Source organism: Capricornis sumatraensis, chromosome 14, assembly GCF_032405125.1.
Source record: "Capricornis sumatraensis isolate serow.1 chromosome 14, serow.2, whole genome shotgun sequence".
NCBI classification, from domain to species: Eukaryota; Metazoa; Chordata; class Mammalia; order Artiodactyla; family Bovidae; genus Capricornis; species Capricornis sumatraensis.
The window spans coordinates 62,855,756-62,879,103 of record NC_091082.1 but is presented as its reverse complement, the minus strand read 5'-3'; the positions used below and the strand labels follow the sequence as shown (position 1 = coordinate 62,879,103).

Genomic DNA, 23,348 nt, shown 5'->3' with positions numbered 1-23,348 from the left:
TCAAAAGCAGAGACGTCACTTGCCAGCAAAGGTCCATCTAGTCAAAGCTATGGTTTTTCCAGTAGTCAGGTATGGATGTGAGAGTTGGACTATAAAGAAAGCTGAGTGCTGAAGAATTGATTCTTCTGAACTGTGGTGTTGGAGAAGACTCTTGAGAGTCCCTTGGACTGCAAGGAGATCAAACCAGTAATCCTCAAGGAAATTAGTCCTGATTATTCATTGCAAGGACTGATACTGCAGTTGAAACTACAATATTTTGGTCACCTGATGCAAAGAACAGACTCATTGGAAAAGACTCTGATGCTGGGAATATTGAAGGCAGGAGGAGAAGGGGATGACAGAGGATGAGATGGCTGGATGGCATCACCAACTCAATGGATATGAGTTTGAGAAAGCTCCAGGAGTTGGTGATGGACAGGGAAGCATGGTGTGCTGCAGTCTATGCGGTCACAGATAGTCAGACACAACTGAGCGACAGAACTGAACAAAATGTCAGACCACCTTACCTGTCTCCTGAAAAACCTGAATGCAGGTCAAAAAGCAACAGCTAGAACCAGACATGGAACAGTGGACTAGTTCCACATTGGAAAAGGAGTATGTCAAGGCTGAATATTGTCACCCTGCTTATTTAACTTATATGCAGAGTGCATCACTGGAAATCCCAGGCTGGTTGACTCACAAGTTGGAATCAAGATTTCTGGGAGAAATATCAACAACCTCAGATATGCAGATGATACTTCTGCATATTTAATATCTAATGATACCACTCGAAGACAGAAAGCAAAGAGAAACTAAAGAGCCTCTTGATGAGAGTGAAAAAGCTGGCTTAAAATGCAACACTCAGAAAAATAAGATCATGGCATCCAGTCCCATCACTTCATGGCAAATAGATGGGGACAGAGTGGAAACAGTGAGAGATTTTATTTCTTGGACTCCAAAATCAGCAAATGGTGACTGCAGATGTGAAATAAAAAGACACTTGTTCCTTGGAAGAAAACCCATGACAAACTAGACAGAGTATTAAAAAACAGAGACATCACTTTGCCACCATCACTTTGCCACCAAACGCCTATATAGTCAAAGCTATGGTTTTGCCAGTAGTCATGTAAGGATGTGAGAGTTGGACCATAAATAAGTCTGAGTACCAAATAATTAATGCTTTCAAACTGTGATGCTGGAGAAGACTCTTGAGAGTCCCTTGGAATGCAAGGAGATCAAACCAGTCAATTCTAAAGGAAATCAATCCTGAACATTCACTGAAAGGGCTGATGCTGAAGCTGAAGCTCTAATACTTCAGCTATCTGATGTAAAGAGTTGACTCATTGAAAAAGACCCTGATGTTGGGAAAGACTGAAGGCAGGAGGAGAAGCAGGCAACAGAGGATCAGAAGGTTGGATGGCATCATTGACTCAATGGACATGAGTCTGAACATCCTCCAGGAGATAGTGAAGCACAGAGAAGCCTAGCATGCTGCAGTCCATGGGGTTGCAGAGTTGGACACAACTTGGCAACTGAACAAAAACACAAATACCTCTTATATTAATTAATTAATATAAAAATATGCTCTCTTCCAGGGTGAACTAACTAGCACTGAGCCTTTGAATATGGCAATTAAAGACAGGTATGATGCAGTCACATTTCCCTGCCAATTATTTCTCTAAAATTGGTCATTTTCTATTTACAGGACCAGCATCCTAGTTCAGGCTTTATGTCCTTGAATTAGACATATATATCATAGATTCTTCACTATTCTTTTAACTGCATTTTACATAATATACTCCCAGCTTAATCTACCTAACTCAAACCTTCACTCATGCCATGACCATCAAAATCCTTCTAAGACTCTCCACTACTTTATACAAAGGCTATGCTGTTCAATGTTTCTAGTCACTTTCTCCAAGGAAGGCCTGCTAACAATCTCTCTCTGACCTCATACTCGCTGTCTCCTGGGCATACCGAAGACTCTGCTCATGTCTGTACTTTCTGCTTTCACCTATGTCAGAATGCTATGCTTCTTCCTTCCTTCCACTAACTCTTTCAGACTTTCCCAGGTGTGGTCATTTGAAAATGAATTAAAACTAGTGTTTACTGGAGACCCAATATGTGGAACTAACTGACAAACCCACTAAGATGAATAAGAATCTGAGCTTCTCACTGGAATTTACAGTCACAAGGGGAGAGAAGACACATGGAACTATAATTTAATATGTAATACCATAAATGACACTAAAGATATGTAAATATAGTGGAATTCTGTAGTCAGGGAACAGGAGATCACTTCTGACTGGGGACAAATAGAGCAATCATGAGAAAAACATTTAACTTGATAGCTGAACCCTGGTTTCAAAAGGCAGAGATGGTGAGGATGCCACATGTAATGGAAATTGCTCAATAAAAGACACCAGAGACCTACAGCAATCAATCCTCTTATAATTCACTTGGAAATTCATCACATACTGTTTTGAAGTTGTCTGGATCATTTTTTGTTCACCTAATACTACATGTATGTATATCCTTAACAGGACCTCGTCTAACAGGAGAAGTAAGATACAAACTTGTAAAATAATAGAAGTAACAGTAATTATCTTGCATGGCTATGGTAATAAGTGAGGTAATATGTATGCAAAAGTGGTGGTTATCAATATATAACAGAAGCTTGAAAAAGGATAGTTTCCTTCATTTCTGGTACATTAACTCTTTGTTACAGCCAGTTCTATAATGACCACTAAGATTCCTGCCTCCTGGTATAAACACCTTATATAATCCCTACCTTTGAGTGTGAGTGGGACGTATGAATAAGATGGATGTCACGGCTGTGACAACGTTGTGTTACATGGCAAAGCTGAAAGGATTCTGCAGATATAAAATCCCTAACCACTTTGGCTTTAAGTTAATCAAAGGCAGGCTACCCTAGAAGGGCCTAACCTAATCAGGTAAACTCTTAAAAAAGAGAGTTTGGAGGACCTCCCTGCCAGTCCAGTGGTTAGGACTCCATGCTTTTCACTGCCGAGGGCACAGGTTCAATCCCTGGTCAGGGAAGTAAGATCCTACAAGCTGCACCATGTGGCCAAAAAAAAATAAAATAAAATAAAACCAAGAACTATCATTTAAAAAAAAAAATGGGGGGCCTGGGCCTTCTCCTGCTGGCCTTGAACCAAGCCCCTATGAGTACTATAACAACAATGAAATGGATTCTGCGAGCTCTGAAGAGAACGCCAAGTTTCAGATAAGACCGAAGCCCCAGCCAAAACTCTCAGCCGCAGCCTCAGGAGACCATGAACAGAGGAGCTAGCTAATCCAGAGCCATATTTGTGATCCATGTGAGATAATAAAAGGGTGTTACTTTAAGACACTATATTTTTTAAATAACTTATTATGGAGCAATATAAAACTAACTAATACACTCTACTTTCTCTCAAATACCTTCCCTTATCAAATGCATTTTTTGATAACTTTCATTTGTTTAAACAGATTCAAGAATCAGACAACATGATGAAGCCCTCTCTTCCCTCTCTCACATATACACAGAAGTGCGCACACACACATCAATTTTATAAACATAAAAAGTACCTGAGTGGAAAATAAATAGTATCTACCATGCCAGTATTATTTTGTTGAAACATATTTTCTCATCTACAAAATGAATATAATAATAGTATTGACCTTATGGGGTTGATATGAGGAATAAACAAATTAATATGTGTAGTATGACCAGGAGCAATGGAATCTGATAGTGTTTTTTTAAGTAAGACCTCATTTAAACAAGATCTCCAGGTAATACACACACACACTTAAAACCTGACAAGCATTTCTTACAATCAGCACCTACCACAAAAAAGTGCAATATGATCACTGAAACTGAAAGTCACTCAGTCATGTCTGACTTTGTGACACCAGTCCATGGAATTCTCCAGTATAGTCCCCAACTATACAGTCCATGGAATGCTCCAGGCCAGAATACTGGAGTGGGTAGCCTTTCCCTTTTCCAGGTGATCTTCCCAACCCAGGGATCAAACACAGGTCTCCCACAATGCGGGCAGATTCTTTACCAGCTGAGTCACAAAGGAAGCCCAAGAATACTGGAGGGGGTAGCCTATCCCTTCTCCAGCAGATCTTCCCAATCCAGGAAGTGAACCAGGGTCTCCTGCATTGCAAGTGGATTCTTTACCAACTGAGCTATCTGGGAAACCCTAGTATGCTCACTGTATTAAAAAAAAACTCATTTCTTTTCTATATTCTCCATTGTTATTTTCATTAGAATATAAAGAAATCTCATTTGCAAACTGATTTCTACAGTAAAAGCTGCCTGTGATTATCTTTAATCAGACTATGAATTAAGAAATTAAAAGAAAATAAACTTCTAGTTGAGTTTGAGATGGCTTTGCTCTGCAACCAGAATGAATTAGAAGTCGTATTAGCTACCAGTCACTCAGATCAAAGGGAATATTTTTAGTCTAGATGGCATTTAACCAATCTAAATACAAAACAAAAAATGTAGATCAGAGTAAAGTTTACTTTACAAGTAAGCATGAAGCTTGCCTCATATTACTGTGAATCTGGTCTTTTACAATTACTTGGGCATGTGTCTTAAAGGAAATCACCCTGTATTTGCCATCTATTGTCTTCTTATAATTTACCATCCATGTTATAACTAAGTAAATACAAGTCTGAGGTCAACAAACAGAAAGTCAGCTTGAAAACCAAATGAAGCAGTATCAAGTGTACCTCAAGTTTCAAAAGCAGGAACAATTCAGAACATGAAGGAGTATACAAAGGTGACAAGGTTGTTAAAAAATAATCCCTATGGCAATTGCAATGATGGACCTAACTCTCTGCAAAGATTCCTTGCATTCAAATTAATTCCCTTTAACACACTTCATTTCTTGAACAGCATTTGAAAAATATGCAAAGATACTTTAATTCATTTTACTTTAGATCTGTCCCAGGAAATTAAGAGCAATTTCAGTCCTTCAAAGTCTGCATCCCTTTTTAGTTAAATTACAGGCTAAGGTAAGACAATTTAGTGACTTGAACTTCCACTTTTGCTTTGACAGGCAAATTGCTGAAAATAATTAAATAAAAGAATACTCCAAATCCCCCCAGCAGGAAAACATTTCTATGCCACCTCCAGCTCTAACTTTTGATATCTGCGTTGACAGAAATGTCAATTATAGAACTAATAATAAAGTGTATTGAAAATGTATGAAATGTCTCATCTATAAAAGAAACTATTACTTCCTACTCTGTGACTCTGTAGCTTTTTTAATATGGGTGTTGGCTAATAGATTTTCAAAAGACAAGCTGACATCTCAAACAGTGAAAACTTGTTAAGAACAGAAGTAAAAAATTTTAGGGAAAAATAGAATTCTGATGACTTGTTCTTATTCAAATCATATATAAGAATGAGAACTTGAAAATTTTATTTATGTTTTCACATTTTCAAGTACAATTTCAGAAATGTTACTTTCATTTTTCTAGTCTTTCTCAGTATGAAATCATCTTGAAGCAATGTAAAAGAAAACATTAATTTATTCTGTAATTTTTGTGATAAATATATTTACTTTTATTTATTCCTTCATTTATTATCATTTATGCTATTTACTCAGAAGGCAAAAATTTCACTGAGAAGGTGATACTTATTAAAGAGGAGGGAGAGACTCATTTGGCAATCCAGGAAACAAGGTGTCCTTCCATGGGGAACAGCAAGTGCAACAGCCCAGGGGCAGATCATAGCAGTGTCTGTGAAGGACACAGAAAGTGAAGAACTAAAGAGCCTCTTGATGAAAGTGAAAGAGGAGAGTGAAAAAGTTGGCTTAAAGCTCAACATTCAGAAAACTAAGTTCATGGTATCCCGTCCCATCACCTCATGGAAAATAGATGGGGAAACAGTGGAAACAGTGGCTGACTTTATTTTTCTGGGCTCCAAAATCACTGCAGATGGTGTTTGCAGCCATGAAATGAAAAGATGCTTACTCCTTGGAAGGAAAGTTATGACCAACCTAGACAGCATATTAAAAAGCAGACACATTACTTTGTCAACAAAGGTCCGTCTAGTAAAGACTATGGTTTTTCCAGTAGTCATGTATGGATGTAAGAGCTGGATTATAAAGAAAGCTGAGCACCGAAGAATTGATGCCTTTGAACTGTGATGTTGGAGAAGACTCTTGAGAGTCCCTTGGACTGCAAGGAGGTCCAACCACTCCATCCTAAAAGAGATCAGTCCTGGATGTTCATTGGAAGGACTGATGTTGAAGCTGAAACTCCAATACTTTGGCCACCTGATGCAAAGAGCTGACTCATTTGAAAAGACCCTGATGCTGGAAAAGATGAGGGCAAGTGAAGGGGACAACAGAGGATGAGATGGCTGGATGGCATCACCGACTCAACGGACATAAGTTTGGGTAGGCTCCCGGAGTTGGTGGTGGATAGGGAGGCCTGGCGTGCTGCAGTTCACAGGGTCACAAAGATTCAGACACGACTGAGCAACTGAACTGAACTGAACTGAACTGAACTGAACTGAACTGTGAAGGAGAGCAAAGGACAAGGGTGGAATTTGTGGGGCAGAAAGTGACAGCAAATGAGGTCAGAAAGGTTAAAATCAGAATCACATACGGCCTTGTAAACCATCGTAAAGAACTTTGGCAAGCAAAATGAAAAGCCAATGGAGGATTTTTAGAAGAGAAGAAATGTAATCAGACCAATTTCAAAAGGGCGACTATGACTAGTGCAGAACCACAGACAAAGGGGGAGTGAACAAGGGTGGAATGCAGGAGACCCGTTAGGAGGTACTACAATAATCCAGTCCAAGAAATGATAGCACCAGAAAGAGGGTAGATTCTGGATTCTGAGATCCAGAGCCCAGGAACTGCCACTTGCTCACAGGGGAAGCCTACAGGGAAGATGAGCCTTCGGCCATTTACTCCACCTGGAACACGTTCTTTTCATAGAACAGAAAAGAAGCAAAACCACTGTACACATGCAAGGCCTCATGTCCAGCATATATCTGTGAATAGCTAGGACCCTCTCTAATCTGCCTGACTGTGTGTGCAGCCTTGCATGTATACACAGCCTCCCTGACCACCAGTGATATGCAGAACTAATGAGGCCCAGTCATTCCTTAAATCTCCTTTGGAAGAATGTCTTCACATTCGTTTGCCATTAAAAAAAAAAATTGCTATTGTTTCCAATAATGTTCCAGAGATATGTGCTTTTTCTACATTTGCTCCAAATCGAGTAAACCCCTCCTGGGGTGAAAGCAAAGCTACCAGTTTTTACAGCTCGCCCCATCCTAGTAAAACCACCATGATAATAAGCCAGTGGTGGGAATGAGCAGAACAGGAGATGCCTCCAGTATTAAAACACCATTCACAGTTCTCACTCAAGGCTCAGTGGTTTTTCTTGAATAAATGCTTTCTCCATATTTTTATATAATTTGTTCACCTTCTCAAGTCCTTCACTGCCTGTTTTTTGACAATTTTATTGACATTTATGATTGCTTTTTCATAAGCAGATTTGCCAAGCTTCTCACTCAAGCCATTCCTGCATTGAATACATTTTAAACATAATTTGCCTGAGCAGCCTAATAAAAAATATCATAGAAAATATTTTTAAACATTGCTACATATGGAAACTGCCTGTATACTAAAATCACTATTTTCTTTTGACTGTTAACATGTCTTTGTTGAAGAACTTACTCAGGTGGCCTTAAGTAGAAAAAGTCTCTAAGCAGAGTAAACAGCATTTGTAAAGCCACAGGAAGCCTGCTAGGAAACTGCACCCTTAAGTGTTGGGTGGGTAACTATTTTTAGCTCTCCCTCCCCTACTACAGATGAACTCAAATCTCTTACACCCTAAAAATGCCCTTTTGTGGCCACATGCAACTCAATGTTTTAAAGTTCAGGCTCTTTCCTCTTCTTCTCCACTGACTTTCTTGAAAAAATAGTCTGAAAAGTATTTAAAACATCCCTTTCTCACCTCTAGTCATGCCTCAGTCCAGTGTAAGAAGGCTTCTTTTCCAACTTTATTAAAATGGCCCACAGAGGTACCCAGTAGCCTCTCAGATCTACCCAATCCAACGAACAATCTTGTTCCTTATTATACTGAATCTCCTTGCTCCATTTGTCAATACCGCAACATCATTTTCTCCTTTTGAATCTCCACTCCTTGATCCATTACTACCTTGTTTTAGTGCTCCTCCTACTGTTCTGATCATTTCTTCTGCAGATCTTTTAGTTGGACTTTCTCTTCCTGCATCGACTCTTAAATGTTAGTGATCTCTCAAAACTCTACTGTTAACCCACCCCTCCCACATGTCCTCTCAAAGAAATTTCAGCCAGTTATCATTGCTTCACACTGATGACCCTCAAACCTTTACCTCCAATAGTTAAAACTTCTCTCACAATATAAGACCATTTCTAATCACTGAAAAATAGCTGTACTTCAATGTTCCACAGTGAGCTCAAATCCATCACTATCTGAAACTGAATGTATCATACCCCCAGCCCACACCCACTCTTCCCAGGTATTCCTATCTTGTTTGCTGGCATCAACATCACCCAGTCACCTAACCTAGAAACCTAGATTTAATCTACGATTCTTTCTCTTCCCTTCTCTTCTTTCTGCTGCCCCTGACATCCAATTCAGCTATAAGCCTTGTTGCTTTTACCACAGGAATATTCTCACATCTCTTCTGCTCCTCGTTCCCTATATGCTGAGGCAGCCATTTTGACACACCTGCAACGAACGAACTTTGTCAAAAGGGCTGCATCAAAAATAAAGTTGGAGCCCAAGTCAGCTCTCTTGCTAAGACTAGAAAATGATGGACCTCCAATACTTCATACAGGACTTTCAGATCCTGGCAGTGAATGTCTCCAAACATTTTGCTGATTAATAACAAGTCAAAATTGGGATCATTTAGTTTGCCATTTACTTCTAAATGTATCAGTTGTCTAATTATGTTATTTTCCGTAAGTAAATGGTTCTTCCCTTACATTGCACATATACACAACTTTCAAACCTCATGAGCCCTAAATTTTCACTGGATCAAAAGATACCTTTCCAAGACTTGAATGGCATGGAGTAATAATATGTCAGACAAAATGCATGGTAAGTCTATTAAATAGCAACTACATTGTATACCACAAAGCAGATTAATACTATGGAAATAATATTCTGTGACTCCAAGGCTAAGATATAAAAGGCATTGCAACTTCCACCTTAGTTCCCTAGACTGATGTCTGGGGAGAGCTCACCATTGCACCACACTGACACCCAAGCAGCACTAGTGGGAGGCCTATGTGGAGAGAAAGTGAAGTATCTTGACCAACTGCCAGCATCATTTTGGCAGCTATTATGAATCAGCCCCTTGGAAGCTTCCTCAAGCTTTCAGCCCCATCAATGTCATCTTCAAATAACTAAATCCCTCAAATATCTGACTCTCCATAACAAATGTGAAGCCACAACTGACCATACAAACCTAATTCATGACCCACAGAAACCATGAGATAATAAACGTTTTCTGAATGAAAAAAAAAAGGACTCTACTTCCAACTACATGTAAAAATTTAAATGGTTCAAAGACACATCATTAATGGGGGAAAAAAGAGAAAAAAAAAACCTGACAGGGAACTCCCTGGCAGTTCAGTGGTTAGGACTCTGAACTTCTACTGCAGGCAGTCCAGGTTCAATCCCTAGTCAGAGAACTAAGGTCCCACAAGACACAGCGCACAGCAAAAAAAAAAAAAGAAAGAAACTGACAAATTCGACTTCACAAAAATTAATCTTTCGTTTCTCAAAAGACATTGTTCAGAAAGTGAAAAGGCAAACTACAGAGTGGGAGAAAATATCTGTAAAACACATCCAACAAAGGACCTTTGTGTGTGTTAAGTCGCTTCAGTCATGTCCAATTCTTGGCAACCCAATGGACTATACAGCCTGCCAGGCTCTTCTGTCCATGGGGATTTTCCAGTCAAAAATACTGGAGTAGGGTGGCATTTCCTCCTCCAGGTAAAGGACCTTTACCAGTGTATTTAAGAAAGCTTAAAAATCAACAAGAAGACAAATAACCCAATGTTAGGAAGGGCAACAGATTTGAATAGAGTCTTGACAAGAAGGATAAACAGATGGCAAAGATGATATAAAGAAACTGTCTTTTAATAAACCCTATCACTTTCACTTTCCTATAAGCAGATAATATAAAGGTTAAAAGTAAAGATCCATCATTTAGCTCGTTTCTATAAAAAGTACTGAGCACAGAGCCAAATGAAGTATGACTCTCATGAGGTTGGTTAGCAACTTTCAGCAGGATTCATGCAGTAAACAAAGCAGGTAACTGCTAGTGCTTCAAAACAGTGAATGGTAAGTGATAAGGCAACAACAATAAACAAACCAAAACTGAATCATGTCAAATGAGGAGTAGGACATGACATTAACCACTGAAATTCTAAAAACGCTTAGGAGAATTTGAAACTTCTCATTAAACACTTCAAACATGCAAGACAGCAAACTTAAGCTGTCAAATTTAAATAACTGTTTAAGTTGCACTTAGGAGTACACAACCAAGGAACCAAATGGACCAAATTCTCTTCTGCGTCTAGTAGAATCTAGTCTAAAAGTAGCAGAGACTACAAAGAAACACCACTCCTCCCCCTACCGCTTAGAGAGGTGTGTGTGTGCGCGCGTGCACGCACACACACACACACACACACACACACACACACACACATCTGTGAGGATACAAGTAAAGCAGCTATGTAAAGAGAAGACACTGAGTAAATTTCATTTCTTACCCTCTTCTGCTTCATCCTCCTGGGGTGACAATGGGCCCCCTCCACTAGTAGGAGTGACTGGATCCTCCTTCTCAGACTCTCGCTGTAGACTCACCACCTCATATATTGCATCCCCAGCATTGGTATGGCCTTTCCCCTCAGACTGAGAAAGATATAAAATGTGTTTAAACATTAGAAATCTGAAGGAAACACTGAAAGATGGTGTATTTCAATGGTCATTAAAAAGAGCTAAAATGAAGAAGAGCAGCATGTCATGCTTGATCTACAGCATGTCTGAAGTTGACACAAATCTTTCAAGCGCAATGTTGACATTACATTCTAAATGTATGGTTCTTTTAGTATTATTTTAACCAATACAATAAAACCTATTAACCATCTGAAAAAAAAAACTCAATTTCTTTTATCAGAAAAACCTAAGACACCACACATTCCAGGGCAGACAGATAGGCAAGTGATGCTGGATTCTTAGGGTTGACTACCTTGCTCTGAGATAAAGAGATACCAGCTATATCCATCAACTAATTCATGGAAGTAGGTAGTTTTCACCTTACAAATGGCTTACATTCTAAATGGCCTTTTTTTAAGGAGGAAAATTTCTAAGGCAATCACTAATTAACCAACTTAGCATGGCCTACAAAGTCCTAGATAAACTGAACCTTGCCTCTCTCATGAGCCTCATCTCATATTCAAAGACTGTTACAATACTATTCTTCAGCCACTCTGGCCTTGTTTCAGTTCTGAGAACTTTTTCTATTTTCACCCGCCCAAGGCCTTGCGATATCTTTTTCTCTCTGACAATACAGCTTTTCCTCCTACTCTTTGCTAACTACCATCAATACTGGATCCTTTTTTCTTAATGTTACTTCTGTTGTTCACTGGCTTTGTCGAGTCCACTATTTGAGACCCCATGCACTGCTGCATGCCAGGCTTCCCTGTCCTACACTATCTCCCTAAGTTTTCTCAAACTCATGTCCATTGAGTTAGTGATGCCATCCAACAGTCTCATCCTCTGTCACCTCCTTCTCCTCCTGCCCTCAGTGTTACTTCTACAAAGAATCTAAATTCCCGTTTTTGGTTCTCATCATAACTTTTCCTTCTCCCTCAATGCATTTACTATAACTACACACTATATTTTTATTATATTTGTTTAATGGCTATCTTATCCACAACAGAGGAAGTATCATATGGGCAGAGATCATGTTGACTTTCAATCAGAAACAATATGGTACCTGACACATAGTAAGTATTCAAAAATATCTGTGGAATCAATGATTAGACTAATGGTAAAACATGACTTTTAAAGTCAAATAGACCTGAGTCTGAATTCAAATTTCACTACAAGTTAAGAGTGTGGTCTTGGACAAAATACTTTGCTGAGGCACAGTACCTCTTATCAATAAAACCAAAATAGACCATCTCATTTATTATGGAGATTAAATATAATAATACTTAGAACATAAAATTAGAGTGACTGAAACACATTTTTATTGCTATTGTTATCTCAGTTTTTACACCATTTTACTACACTCTAAAGAACACAAAATAAGAATAGTACAGGCATATAGAGAGGTATAATCATCTCAAATACCTACCTGTACTATAATTCATTTAAATTACAAAAACATAACTACTTTAATTATTCATTCTTTTCAAGAATTTCTTCTGAACAATAAATCAAATTTCAGGCCCATTTTCAAGCCATTTAGCAAATAATAAAAGGTAAAAATGTCCACTGCATTAAACATGGAAAAAAAAGAAGACAGCCATGAAAAATTATGTGGTTAGGTTTAAATCGAACATTTTTTTTTGTAATTCTACTATATTCGGGAAACAAAGATCTCAATCCCTAAAGCAACAACCAAAGTAATTATATAAAGAAATACAATAAAAATGAAATACTAGAAAACAAGATGGCAAAGGAGTAGGTACTCTCTCCATAGATACATCAGGAATACACCTTCAGACACAGAAGTGCATGCAGAATACCAGCTGAGAGCGGATAGGAGTAGCTGAGCAGCGGAGAAGAAGATATAGAATCACGCAAAACTCGGAAGGATGGAGGAACTAGAAGGAAAAACAGGAGTGTTACAAGGACTGGACCTGCCCTTGGTGGGTGGGGAAAGTGAAGCAGGGGTCCGATCCTCACATCAAGGCAGTTGTCTGAGTCAGAGGAGAAACATTTAAGGCTGAGAGTGAAATAGCTGATCTGTGGCAGCCTAAATGGAATGAGAATCAGACGGTCCTTGCTGCAACCATATATACCCCAGACAAGGATGCAGGTCCTCTAGAAGGGGCAACAGCTGGGAGCTGGAGCTTAGGGATTGTGGAGCAATCACAGGGCAAGGGCTCATCTTGACTGTGGAGAATTGGACCAAGGGGATGTGAGGGAGGAGACTGGTGGGAAATGCCCGTGGAGGAAAGCCAGGCAGTCATGGAAGCAAGGCCATACTGCTGAGTCAAGCATAGGGCATGGAGTCATCACCATAGCCTCTCTCTCCCCATAGGCCAGCATCAGCAGCAGAACAATACAGAGCCTGGCCCATCAAGTGCCTGACGCACCAAACTACAGGGTAGGACCCCAGCCAGGGGGCGACTCTCTATATGCCTGACACACTGAACAACAGAAAAGGACCCCAGGCACAGGAGCCCTCTAACTGCCTGAATGGGTGGAGCTATGAAGAAAGACTAGCCAAAGAGGCCTTCTGATCGTCAGCTACCAGAGGCTCCAAAAAAACTCTGATAGGGCCAAAACTCCTGCAGCTGAGGCAGTCCATGTCCCTGCACACTTAGCGCCACCAGGGTCCCCACGACCCAAACAGCTGCGCCACCTTCACACTCAACCCTCACTGGGGCACAGCTGCCACAGGCAAAAAAAAAAAAAAAAAGTCTTCCATCTATGCATGCGGGATGTCTTCTGCTGTGTCCGACTCTTTGCAACCCTGTAGACTGTGGCCTCCCAGGCTTCTCTGTCAGGGAGGTTCTCCAGGCAAGAATACTGGAGTGTATTGGTCAATAATGATAGCCATACCCTTCTAGAGAACTATATTTCCTGCTGCCCTAGCCATCAACTACCCTGATTCTAATCCTAAACAATGGAGCTGGAGAAATCAACCTTTTTGTTGTCAGATTACACTACAAAGCTACATTCATCAAGACAGTATGGTACTGGCACAAACACAGAAATATAGACCAATGGAACAAGATAGAAAACCCAGAAATAAACCCAAGCACCTATGGGTATCTTATTTTTGACAAAGGAGGCAAGAATATACAATGGGGCAAAGACAGCCTCTTCAACAAATGGTGCTGGGAAAACTGGACAGCTACATGAAGAAGAATGAAATTAGACCACTTCCTAACACCATACACAAAGATAAACTAGAAACGGATTGAAGACCTAAATGTGAGACAAGAAACTATAAAACTCTTAGAGGAAAACATAGGCAGAATACTCAACGAAATAAATCAAACCAAGATCCTCTATGACCCACCTCCTAGAGTAATGGAAATAAAAACAAAAGTAAACAAGTAGGACCTGATTAAACTTAAAAGCTTATGCACAGCAAAGGAAATTATAAGCAAGGTGAAAAAACAACACTCAGAATAGAAGAAAATAATAGCAAATGAAACAATGACAGGGAATTAATTTTCAAAATATACAAGCAGTTCATACACCTCTATACCAGAAAAACAAATAACCTGATCAATAAGTGGGGGAAAGATGTAAACAGACATTTCTCTAAAGAAGAAATGTGACCTTTGTTAAGACATTTGCCAACAAACACATGAAAAGACACTCAACATTGCTCATTATTAGAGAAATGCAAATCAAAACTACAATGAGGTATTACTTCACACCAGTCAGAATGGCCATCATCAAAAAGCGTACAAACAGTAAATGCTGGAGAGTGTGTAGAGAAAAGGGAATGCTCTTGCACTGTTGGTGGGAATGTAAATTGATACAGCCACTATGGAAGACTGTATTCCTTAAAAAACTAGGACTAAAACCACCATAGGACTAAAACCACCATATGACCCAGCAATCCCACTCCTTGGCATATACCCTGAGGAAATCAAAATTGGAAAAGGCACATGTATCTCACTGTTCATTGCAGCACTATTTACAATAGCTAGAACATGGAAGCAACCTAGATGTCCATCGACAGACGAATGGATAACAAAGTAGTGGTACACATACACAATGGAATATTACCCAGCCATAAAAAAGGAACTCGTGTGAGTCAGTTCTAATAGGTGGATGAACTTAGAGCCTATTAGAGTGAAGTGAGTCAGAAAGAGAAAGAGAAATATCATATACTAACACATATATATACAGAAACTAGAAAACTGGTACGAAAGAATTTATTTGCAGGGCAGCAATGGAGAAACAGATATAGAGAACAGATTCATGGACATGGGGAGAGGGGAGGAGAGGGTGAGATGTAGGAAGAGAGTAACATAGAAGCTTACATTACTATATATAAAATAGATAGCCAAGGGGAATTTTCTGTATGTTTCAGGAAACTCAAACAGGGGCTCTGTATCAACCTAGAGGGGTGGGATGGGGAGGAAGATGGGAGGGAGGTTGAAAAGGGAGAGGATATATGTATACCTACAGCTGATTTATGTTGAGCTTTGACAGAAAACAACAAAATTCTGTAAAGCAACTACCGTTCAGTTAAAAAATAATTAAAAGAAAAAGAAAATACTAATCAAACATTCAAATAATCCGAAAGAGGGCAGCAAAGGAGAAACAAAGAAATGTATAAAAAGAAACAAGCAGAGAATAAATAATAAAATGGTAAACCTCTATGTAAACATATCAATAGTTATGCTAAACATAAATTGCCTAAATGTAACAATTTAAAAACATAATTCTCAGGATATGTTGAAAACAAGACACAATTATAATCTGTTTACCAAAAAAGGCACTTTAAATACAGTGACATAGGAAAAGTTGAAAGTATAATGAGGTTAGAAGATATACCATGAAAACACCTATCAAAAGAAAGCAGAAGTGACGTGAAGTGAAGTCGCTCAGTCGTGCCCAACTCTTTGCGACCCCACGGACAGTGGCCTGCACCAGGCTCCTCTGTCCATGGGATTTTCCAGGCAAGAGTACTGGAGTGGACTGCCATTTCCTTCTCCAGGGAATCTTCCCGACCCAGGGATTGAACCCAGGTCTCCTGCACTGTAGACAGACACTTTACCGTCTGAGCCACCAGGCTCTTTATCAGAGAAGGCGATGGCACCCCACTCCAGTACTCTTGCCTGGAAAATCCCATGGACAGAGGAGCCTGGTAGGCTGCAGTCCATGAAGTCACAAAGAGTTGGACACGAATGAGCAACTTCACTTTCACTTTTCACTTTCCTGCATTGGAGAAGGAAATGACAACCCACTCCAGTGCTCTTGCCTGGAGAATCCCAGGGACAGGGGAGCCTGGTGGGCTGCCTTCTATGGGGTAGCACAGAGTCGGACACGACGGAAGCGACTTAGCAGCAGGAGCAGCAATAAGAATATATAAGAATCTTATAAACATATGTAGCTAACAACAGGCTCTCAAATATATGAAGCAAAAAATTCACAGAAATGAAGAGAGATGGACAAATCCACATTTACAATTGGAAACATCAACACTCCTCTCACAAAAATGAAAAGAAGTATATGAAAATTTAGCAATGTTTAGAAGAACTGTACATCATCAACAATAGGATCTGATATTATACATCACTCCATTCAATAACAGAAGAATACACATTCTTTTCAAATGCACACGGAACATTCACCAAAACAAACCATGCCCTGGGTTATAAAACAAACTTAAAGAAAATTTTTTGGATTTAACTAAATAATGTTTAGTGACCATAATATAATTAAACTAAAAATCAACACCAGAAATATGTCTGAAAAATCCCGAGATACTTAGAAATAACACACTGCTAAACACTCCATGGGTCAAAGAGGAAAACTCAAAGAAGAAAATATTTTGAACTGAACAAAAATGAAAATATAACAAGTGAAAATTAGTGGGATACATCTATAATTTAGAGATATAAATATATCTATTTCAAATGAGCCATCCAAAAATCAATAATCTAAATGTGCACCTTAAGAAATGAGGGAAAGAAGTGCAAAATAAACCAAACAGAAGTAAAATAATAATAATAAAGATAACAGCACAAATCAATAAAACTGGGGACACAAAAAATTTAAAATCAATGAAATCTAAAGGTAGTTCCTTTACAAAGATCAATAAACTGATAAACCCCTAGCTAAACTCATAAAACAAAAAAGAAAGAAGATACAAATTATCAATACCAGGAACAAAAGCATGGGTATCACTATATACTTCATGAAATCAAATGGATAATAAATAAATACAGCAAAGAGTCCTATGCATATTAACTATACAGTGTAGAAAAATGCACCAAATTTAAGCTGTACACCATAATAAATCACTGCAAATGGAGACTGCAGCCATGAAGTTAAAAGACGCTTACTCCTTGGAAGGAAAGTTATGACCAACCTAGATAGCATATTCAACAGCAGAGACATTACTTTGCCAACAAAGGTCGTCTAATCAAGGCTATGGTTTTTCCAGTGGTAACGTATGGATGTAAGAGTTGGACTGTGAAGAAAGCTGAGTGCCGAAGAATTGATGCTTTTGAACTGTGGTGTTGGAGAAGACTCTTGAGAGTTCCTTGGACTGCAAGGAGATCCAACCAGTCCATTCTGAAGGAGATCAGTCCTGGGTGTTCTTTGGAAGGAATGATGCTAAAGCTGAAATTCCTGTACTTTGGCCACCTCATGCGAAGAGTTGACTCATTGGAAAAGACTCTGATGCTGGGAGGGATTGGGGGCAGGAGGAGAAAGGGACGACAGAGGATGAGATGGCTGAATGGCATCACCGATTCGATGGACGTGAATTTGAGTGAACTCTGGGAGTTGGTGATGGACAGGGAGGCCTGGGGTGCTGCATCTCATGGGTCGAAAAGGATAGGACACGACTGAGCGACTGAACCGAACTGAACTGAACTGATATACTGCAAAACAGCTACCACAATAACATCCTTCACATGACATAGTCTTGGTAATTTACAAACAGATTGTATTCTTTCAGTAGAAGTATAGTTGATTTATATGCTTCACATATACAGTAAAGTGATTCAGTTTTATGCATATATATGAGTGCATATACATGTATACATGTGGTATATACATGTATACATATTCTTTTTCAGATTCTTTTCCATTATAGCTTATTACAAAATACTGAATATAGCTCCCTGTGCTATACAGTGAACTGAAGTGAAAGTCACTCAGTTGTGGCCGACTCTTTGCAACTCCATGGACTATAGAGTCCATGGAATTCTCCAGGCCAGAAAACTGGAGTGGATAGACTTTCCCTTCACCAGGGGATCTTCCCAACCCCGGGATCAAAGCCAAGTCTCTTGCATTGTAGGCAGATTCTTTACCAGCTGAGCCACAAGGGAAGCCTGTGCTATACAGTAGTTCTTTGCTTTTTATCTAATTTATATGCAGTACAATCAGCTAATCACAAATTCCCAACTGATCCCTCCTCTAACTGATCACACTTTCAGCTCAGTTCAGTCGCTCAGTTGTGCCCGACTCTATGATACCCCATGAACTGCAGCACGCCAGGCCACCCTGTCCATCACCAACTCCCGGAGTTCACTCAGACTCACATCCATTAAGTCGATGATGCCATCCAGCCATCTCATCCTCTGTCGTCCCCTTCTCCTCCTGCCCCCAATCCCTCCCAGCATCACAGTCTTTTCCAATGAGTGAACTCTTTGCATGAGGTAGCCAGAGTACTGGAGTTTCAGCTTTAGCATCATTCCTTCCAAAGAACACCAAGGACCGATCTCCTTTAGAATGGACTGGTTGGATCTCCTTGCACTCCAAGGGACTCTCAAGAGTCTTCTCCAACACCACAGTTCAAAAGCATCAATTCTTCGGCACTCAGCCTTCTTTACAGTCCAACTCTCACATCCAGACGTGACTACTAGAAAAACCATAGCCTTGACTAGACGGACCTTTGTTGACAAAGTAATGTCTCTGCTTTTTAATATGCTATCTAGGTTGGTCATAACTTTCCTTCCAAGGAGTAAGCGTCTTTTAACTTCATGGCTGCAATCACCATCAACAGTGATTTTGGAGCCCAAAAAATTAAAGTCTGACACTGTTTCCACTGTTTCGCCATCTATTTCCCATGAAGTAATGGGACCAGATGCCATGATCTTTGTTTTCTGAGTGTTGAGCTTTAAGCCAACTTTCTCACTCTCCTCTTTCACTTTCATCAAGAGGCTCTTTAGTTCTTCTTTACTTTCTGCCGTAAGGGTGGTGTCATCTAATATCTGAAGTTATTGATATTTCTCCCGGCAACTTTGATTTCAGCTTGTGCTTCCTCCAACCCAGCGTTTCTCATGATGTACTCTGCATAGAAGTTAAATAAGCAGGGTGACAATATGCAGCCTTGAAGTACTCCTTTTCCTATTTGGAACCAGTCTGTTGTTCCATGTCCAGTCCTAACTATTGCTTCCTGACCTGCATATAGGTTTCTCAAGAGGCTGTCAGGTGGTCTGGTATTCCCATCTCTTGAAGAATTTTCCACAGTTTATTGTGATCCACACAGTCAAAGGCTTTGGCATAGTCAATAAAGCAGAAATAGATGTTTTTCTGGAACTCTCTTGCTTTTTCCATGATCCAGCAGATGTTGGCAATTTGATCTCTGGTTCCTCTGCCTTTTAGAAAACCAGCTTGAACATCTGCAAGATCACGGTTCACGTATTGCTGAAGCCTGGCTTGGAGAATTTTGAGCATTACTTTACTAGCATGTGAGATGAGTGCAATTGTGCGGTAGTTTGGGCATTCTATGGCATTGCCTTTCTTAGGGATTGGAATGAAAACTGACCTTTTCCAGTCCTGTGGTCACTGCTGAGTTTTCCAAATTTGCTGGCATATTAAGTGCAGCACTTTCACAGCATCATCTTTCAGGATTTTAAATAGCTCAATTGGAATTCCATCACCTCCACTATCTTTGTTCGTAGTGATGCTTTCTAAGGCCCACTTGACTTCACATTCCAGGATGTGTGGCTCTAGGTAAGTGATCACACCATCGTGATTATCTGGGTCCTGAAGATCTTTTCTGTACAGTTCTTCTGTGAATTCTTTCCACCTCTTCTTAAAGTATCTTCTGCTTTTGCTCCTCTCGGCCATGGGGTGGCAGCCGAGAGGAGCAACCCCACGTCCAAGGAGCAGTGGCTGCGCAGGTGCAGAAGGGCCGAGAGGAGCTACTCCACGTTCAAGGTCAGGAGGGGCGGTTTTGAGGAGATACTCCTCGTCCAAGGTAAGGAGCAGTGGCTGTGCTTTGCTGGAGCAGCCGTGAAGAGATACCCCACGCCCAAGGTAAGAGAAACCCAAGTAAGACTGTAAGTGTTGCAAGAGGGCATCAGAGGGCAGACACACTGAAACCATAATCACAGAAAACTAGCCCATCTAAGCCATGCCGTGTGGGGCCACCCAAGATGGACGGGTCATGGTGGAGAGGTCTTACAGAATGTGGTCCACTGGAGAAGGGAATGGCAAAACACCTCAGTATTCTTGCCTTGAGAACCCCATGAACAGTATGAAAAGGCAAAATGATAGGATACTGAAAGAGGAACTCCTCAGGTCAGTAGGTGCCCAATATGCTACTGGAGATCAGTAGAGAAATAACTCCAGAAAAAATGAAGGAACAGAGCCAAAGCAAAAACAATACCCAGTTGTGGATGTGACTGGTGATAGAAGCAAGGTCCGATGCTGTAAAGAGCAATACTGCATAGGAACCTGGAATGTCAGGTCCATGAATCAAGGCAAATTGGAAGTGGTTAAACAGGAGATGGCAAGAGTGAATGTCAACATTCTAGGAATCAGCAAACTAAAATGGGCTGGAATGGGTGAATTTAACTCAGATGACCATTATATCTACTACTGCGGGCAAGAATCCCTTAAAAGAAATAAAGTAGCCATCATGGTCAACAAAAGAGTCTGAAATGCAGTACTTGGATGCAATCAAAAAAATGACAGAATGATCTCTGTTCGTTTCCAAGGCAAACCATTCAATATCACAGTAATCCAAGTCTATGCCCCAACCAGTAACGTGAAGAAGCTGACGTTGAACGGTTCTATGAAGACCTACAAGACCTTCTAGAACTAAAACCCAAAAAAGATGTCCTTTTCATTATAGGGGATTGGAATGCAAAAGTAGAAGTCAAGAAACACCTGGAGTAACAGGGAAATTTGGCCTTGGAATATGAAATGAAGCAGGGCAAAGACTAATAGAGTTTTGCCAAGAAAATGCACTGGTCATAGCAAACACCCTCTTCCAACAACACAAGTCTCTACACATGGACATCACCAGATGGTCAACACCGACATCAGACTGATTATATTCTTTGCAGCCAAAGATGGAGACGCTCTATACAGTCAGCAAAAACAAGACCAGGAGCTGACTGTGGCTCAGATCATGAACTCCTTATTGCCAAATTCAGACTGAAACTGAAGAAAGTAGGGAAAACCACTAGACCATTCAGGTATGACCTAAATCAAATTCCTTATGATTATACAGTGGAAGTGAGAAATAGATTTAAGGGACTAGATCTGATAAATAGAGTGCCTGATGAACTAAGGAATGAGGTTCGTGACACTGTACAGGAGACAGGGATCAAAACCATCCCCATGGAGAAGAAATGCAAAAAAGCAAAATGGTTGTCTAGGGAGGCCTTACAAATAGCTGGGAAAAGAAGAGAAGGGAAAAGCAAAGGAGAAAAGGAAAGATATAAGCATCTGAATGCAGAGTTCCAAAGAATAGCAAGAAGAGATAAGAAAGCCTTCCTCGGCGATCAATGCAAAGAAATAGAGGAAAGCAACAGAATGGGAAAGACTAGAGATCTCTTCAAGAAAATTAGAGATACCAAGGGAATATTTCATGCTCGATCATATTTTAAATAGGTTTAAATCAACATGCATCTTCAAAAGGGAAACTTCCTCTTATGCCTTTTAAGTGATAAAAAAGGCTTTGCCTCCAAGTGAAAAGAATGTTAAAGCACCTGAAAGGAAAGAAGAGATTTGGGAGGAGCGCAAAAAATAGTTATTTTAACATTAAACCTGTTTTTAGCCCAGAGCCCAAAACAAGCCTAAAGCAGGCCTGAGCTAGGAAAAGATTTAAGAAAGTGCAGCTACTTCCAGCTCCAGCCTGGATAATGCTCTCCTAGAGAATAAAGAAGAGATGGCTCCCTTCCTTTTAATAAGGGTCAAGCCATAGCAGCTTCTGAGAGCTATGATGAACTCTTGTCATGCCCTAAAATCTACCCTTTTCTTCAGGCAAGCCTCCAGTAAAAACACAAAACAGAATGGTGGCCTCTGGAGAATAGCTTATCAAGAGAGAAGCTTTTCCTCTCTCCTTAACAGTGATCTCCAGTCTTATCTCTCGGACATTATGACTCTGCTTCTCATTTCTCTATAACTTCCCCTTGTAGGCCAGCAAAATTTACCACCCCAAAATGTCTCTTTGGAATTTAGATTATTTAGAGTTGGAAGCAATCAAGGCCCAAAAGACTCAGGAAAAAGCTTTGACCTTCCCCCTCACTGCTTAAATTTAAATAGCAGTCCTGTTCCTGGAACAGAGCTACAACAACCTGCAAAGGATATGGGCTAGGTGGGATGGGGAAACTTAGTAGGGCCTAGAGATCAGAGTCCCCTCTGTCCCATTGTCACTGCGTAGGCCAGCAAACATCTGTTTACCAAACATTTGCTTTCCCAGATCCATATGAACTACCTTTTTTTCCAAAAACACTCTGCCCAACGTGCTCTTTTGTCTTCAACTGAAGATGGTATTTAAGTTGAGGGATTCGGCTATTTTGGTGAATTACTCGGCTATTTTGGTGAATTACTCCTGGGTCTCTCCAATGTATGTGCTGTGCTAAGTTGCTTAGTCATGTCCGACTCTTTGTAACCCTATAGACTGTAGCCCACCAGGCTCCTCCGTCCATGGGATTCTCCAAGCAAGAATACTGAGGTGGGCTGCAATGCCCTCCTCCAGAGGATCGTTACAGTGCAGGGATCAAACCCACATCTTTTATGTCTCCTGCACTGGCAGGCAAGTTCTTTACCACTAACAACACCTGGGAAGCTTTGATGTATATGTGCTATTAAACTATTTTCTTCCTTTAATGTATCTCATGTCACTTTAATTCTTATTAAGAATTACCATCTAGTCAAAAATACGGTTTTTCCAGTAGTCAAGTATGGATATGAGAGTTGGACTAAAGAAAGCTGAGCGCTGAAGAATTGATGCTTTTGAACTGTGATATTGGAAAAGACTCTTGAGAGTCCCTTAGACTGCAAGGAGCTCAAACCAGTCAATCCTAAAGGAAATAAGACCAGAATATTCATTGAAAAGACTGATGCTGAAGCTGAAGCTCTAATACTTTGGCCACCTGATTCAAAGAGTTGACTCACTGGAAAAGCCCCTGATGCTGGGAAAGACTGAAGGCAGG

At 40.1% G+C, this 23,348-nt stretch overlaps 1 protein-coding gene across 2 annotated transcripts in view; it reads right to left on the bottom strand.

Moving 5' to 3' along the window:
- RABGAP1L (RAB GTPase activating protein 1 like) overlaps nucleotides 1-23,348 on the bottom strand; it is a 721,006-nt gene that overhangs the window by 536,006 nt on the left and 161,652 nt on the right. For both annotated transcript variants that reach the window (XM_068986467.1, XM_068986468.1), the window contains exon 11: nucleotides 10,788-10,929. In XM_068986467.1, the coding sequence (XP_068842568.1) occupies nucleotides 10,788-10,929 (142 nt within the window). The remainder of the gene's footprint in view (nucleotides 1-10,787; nucleotides 10,930-23,348) is intronic.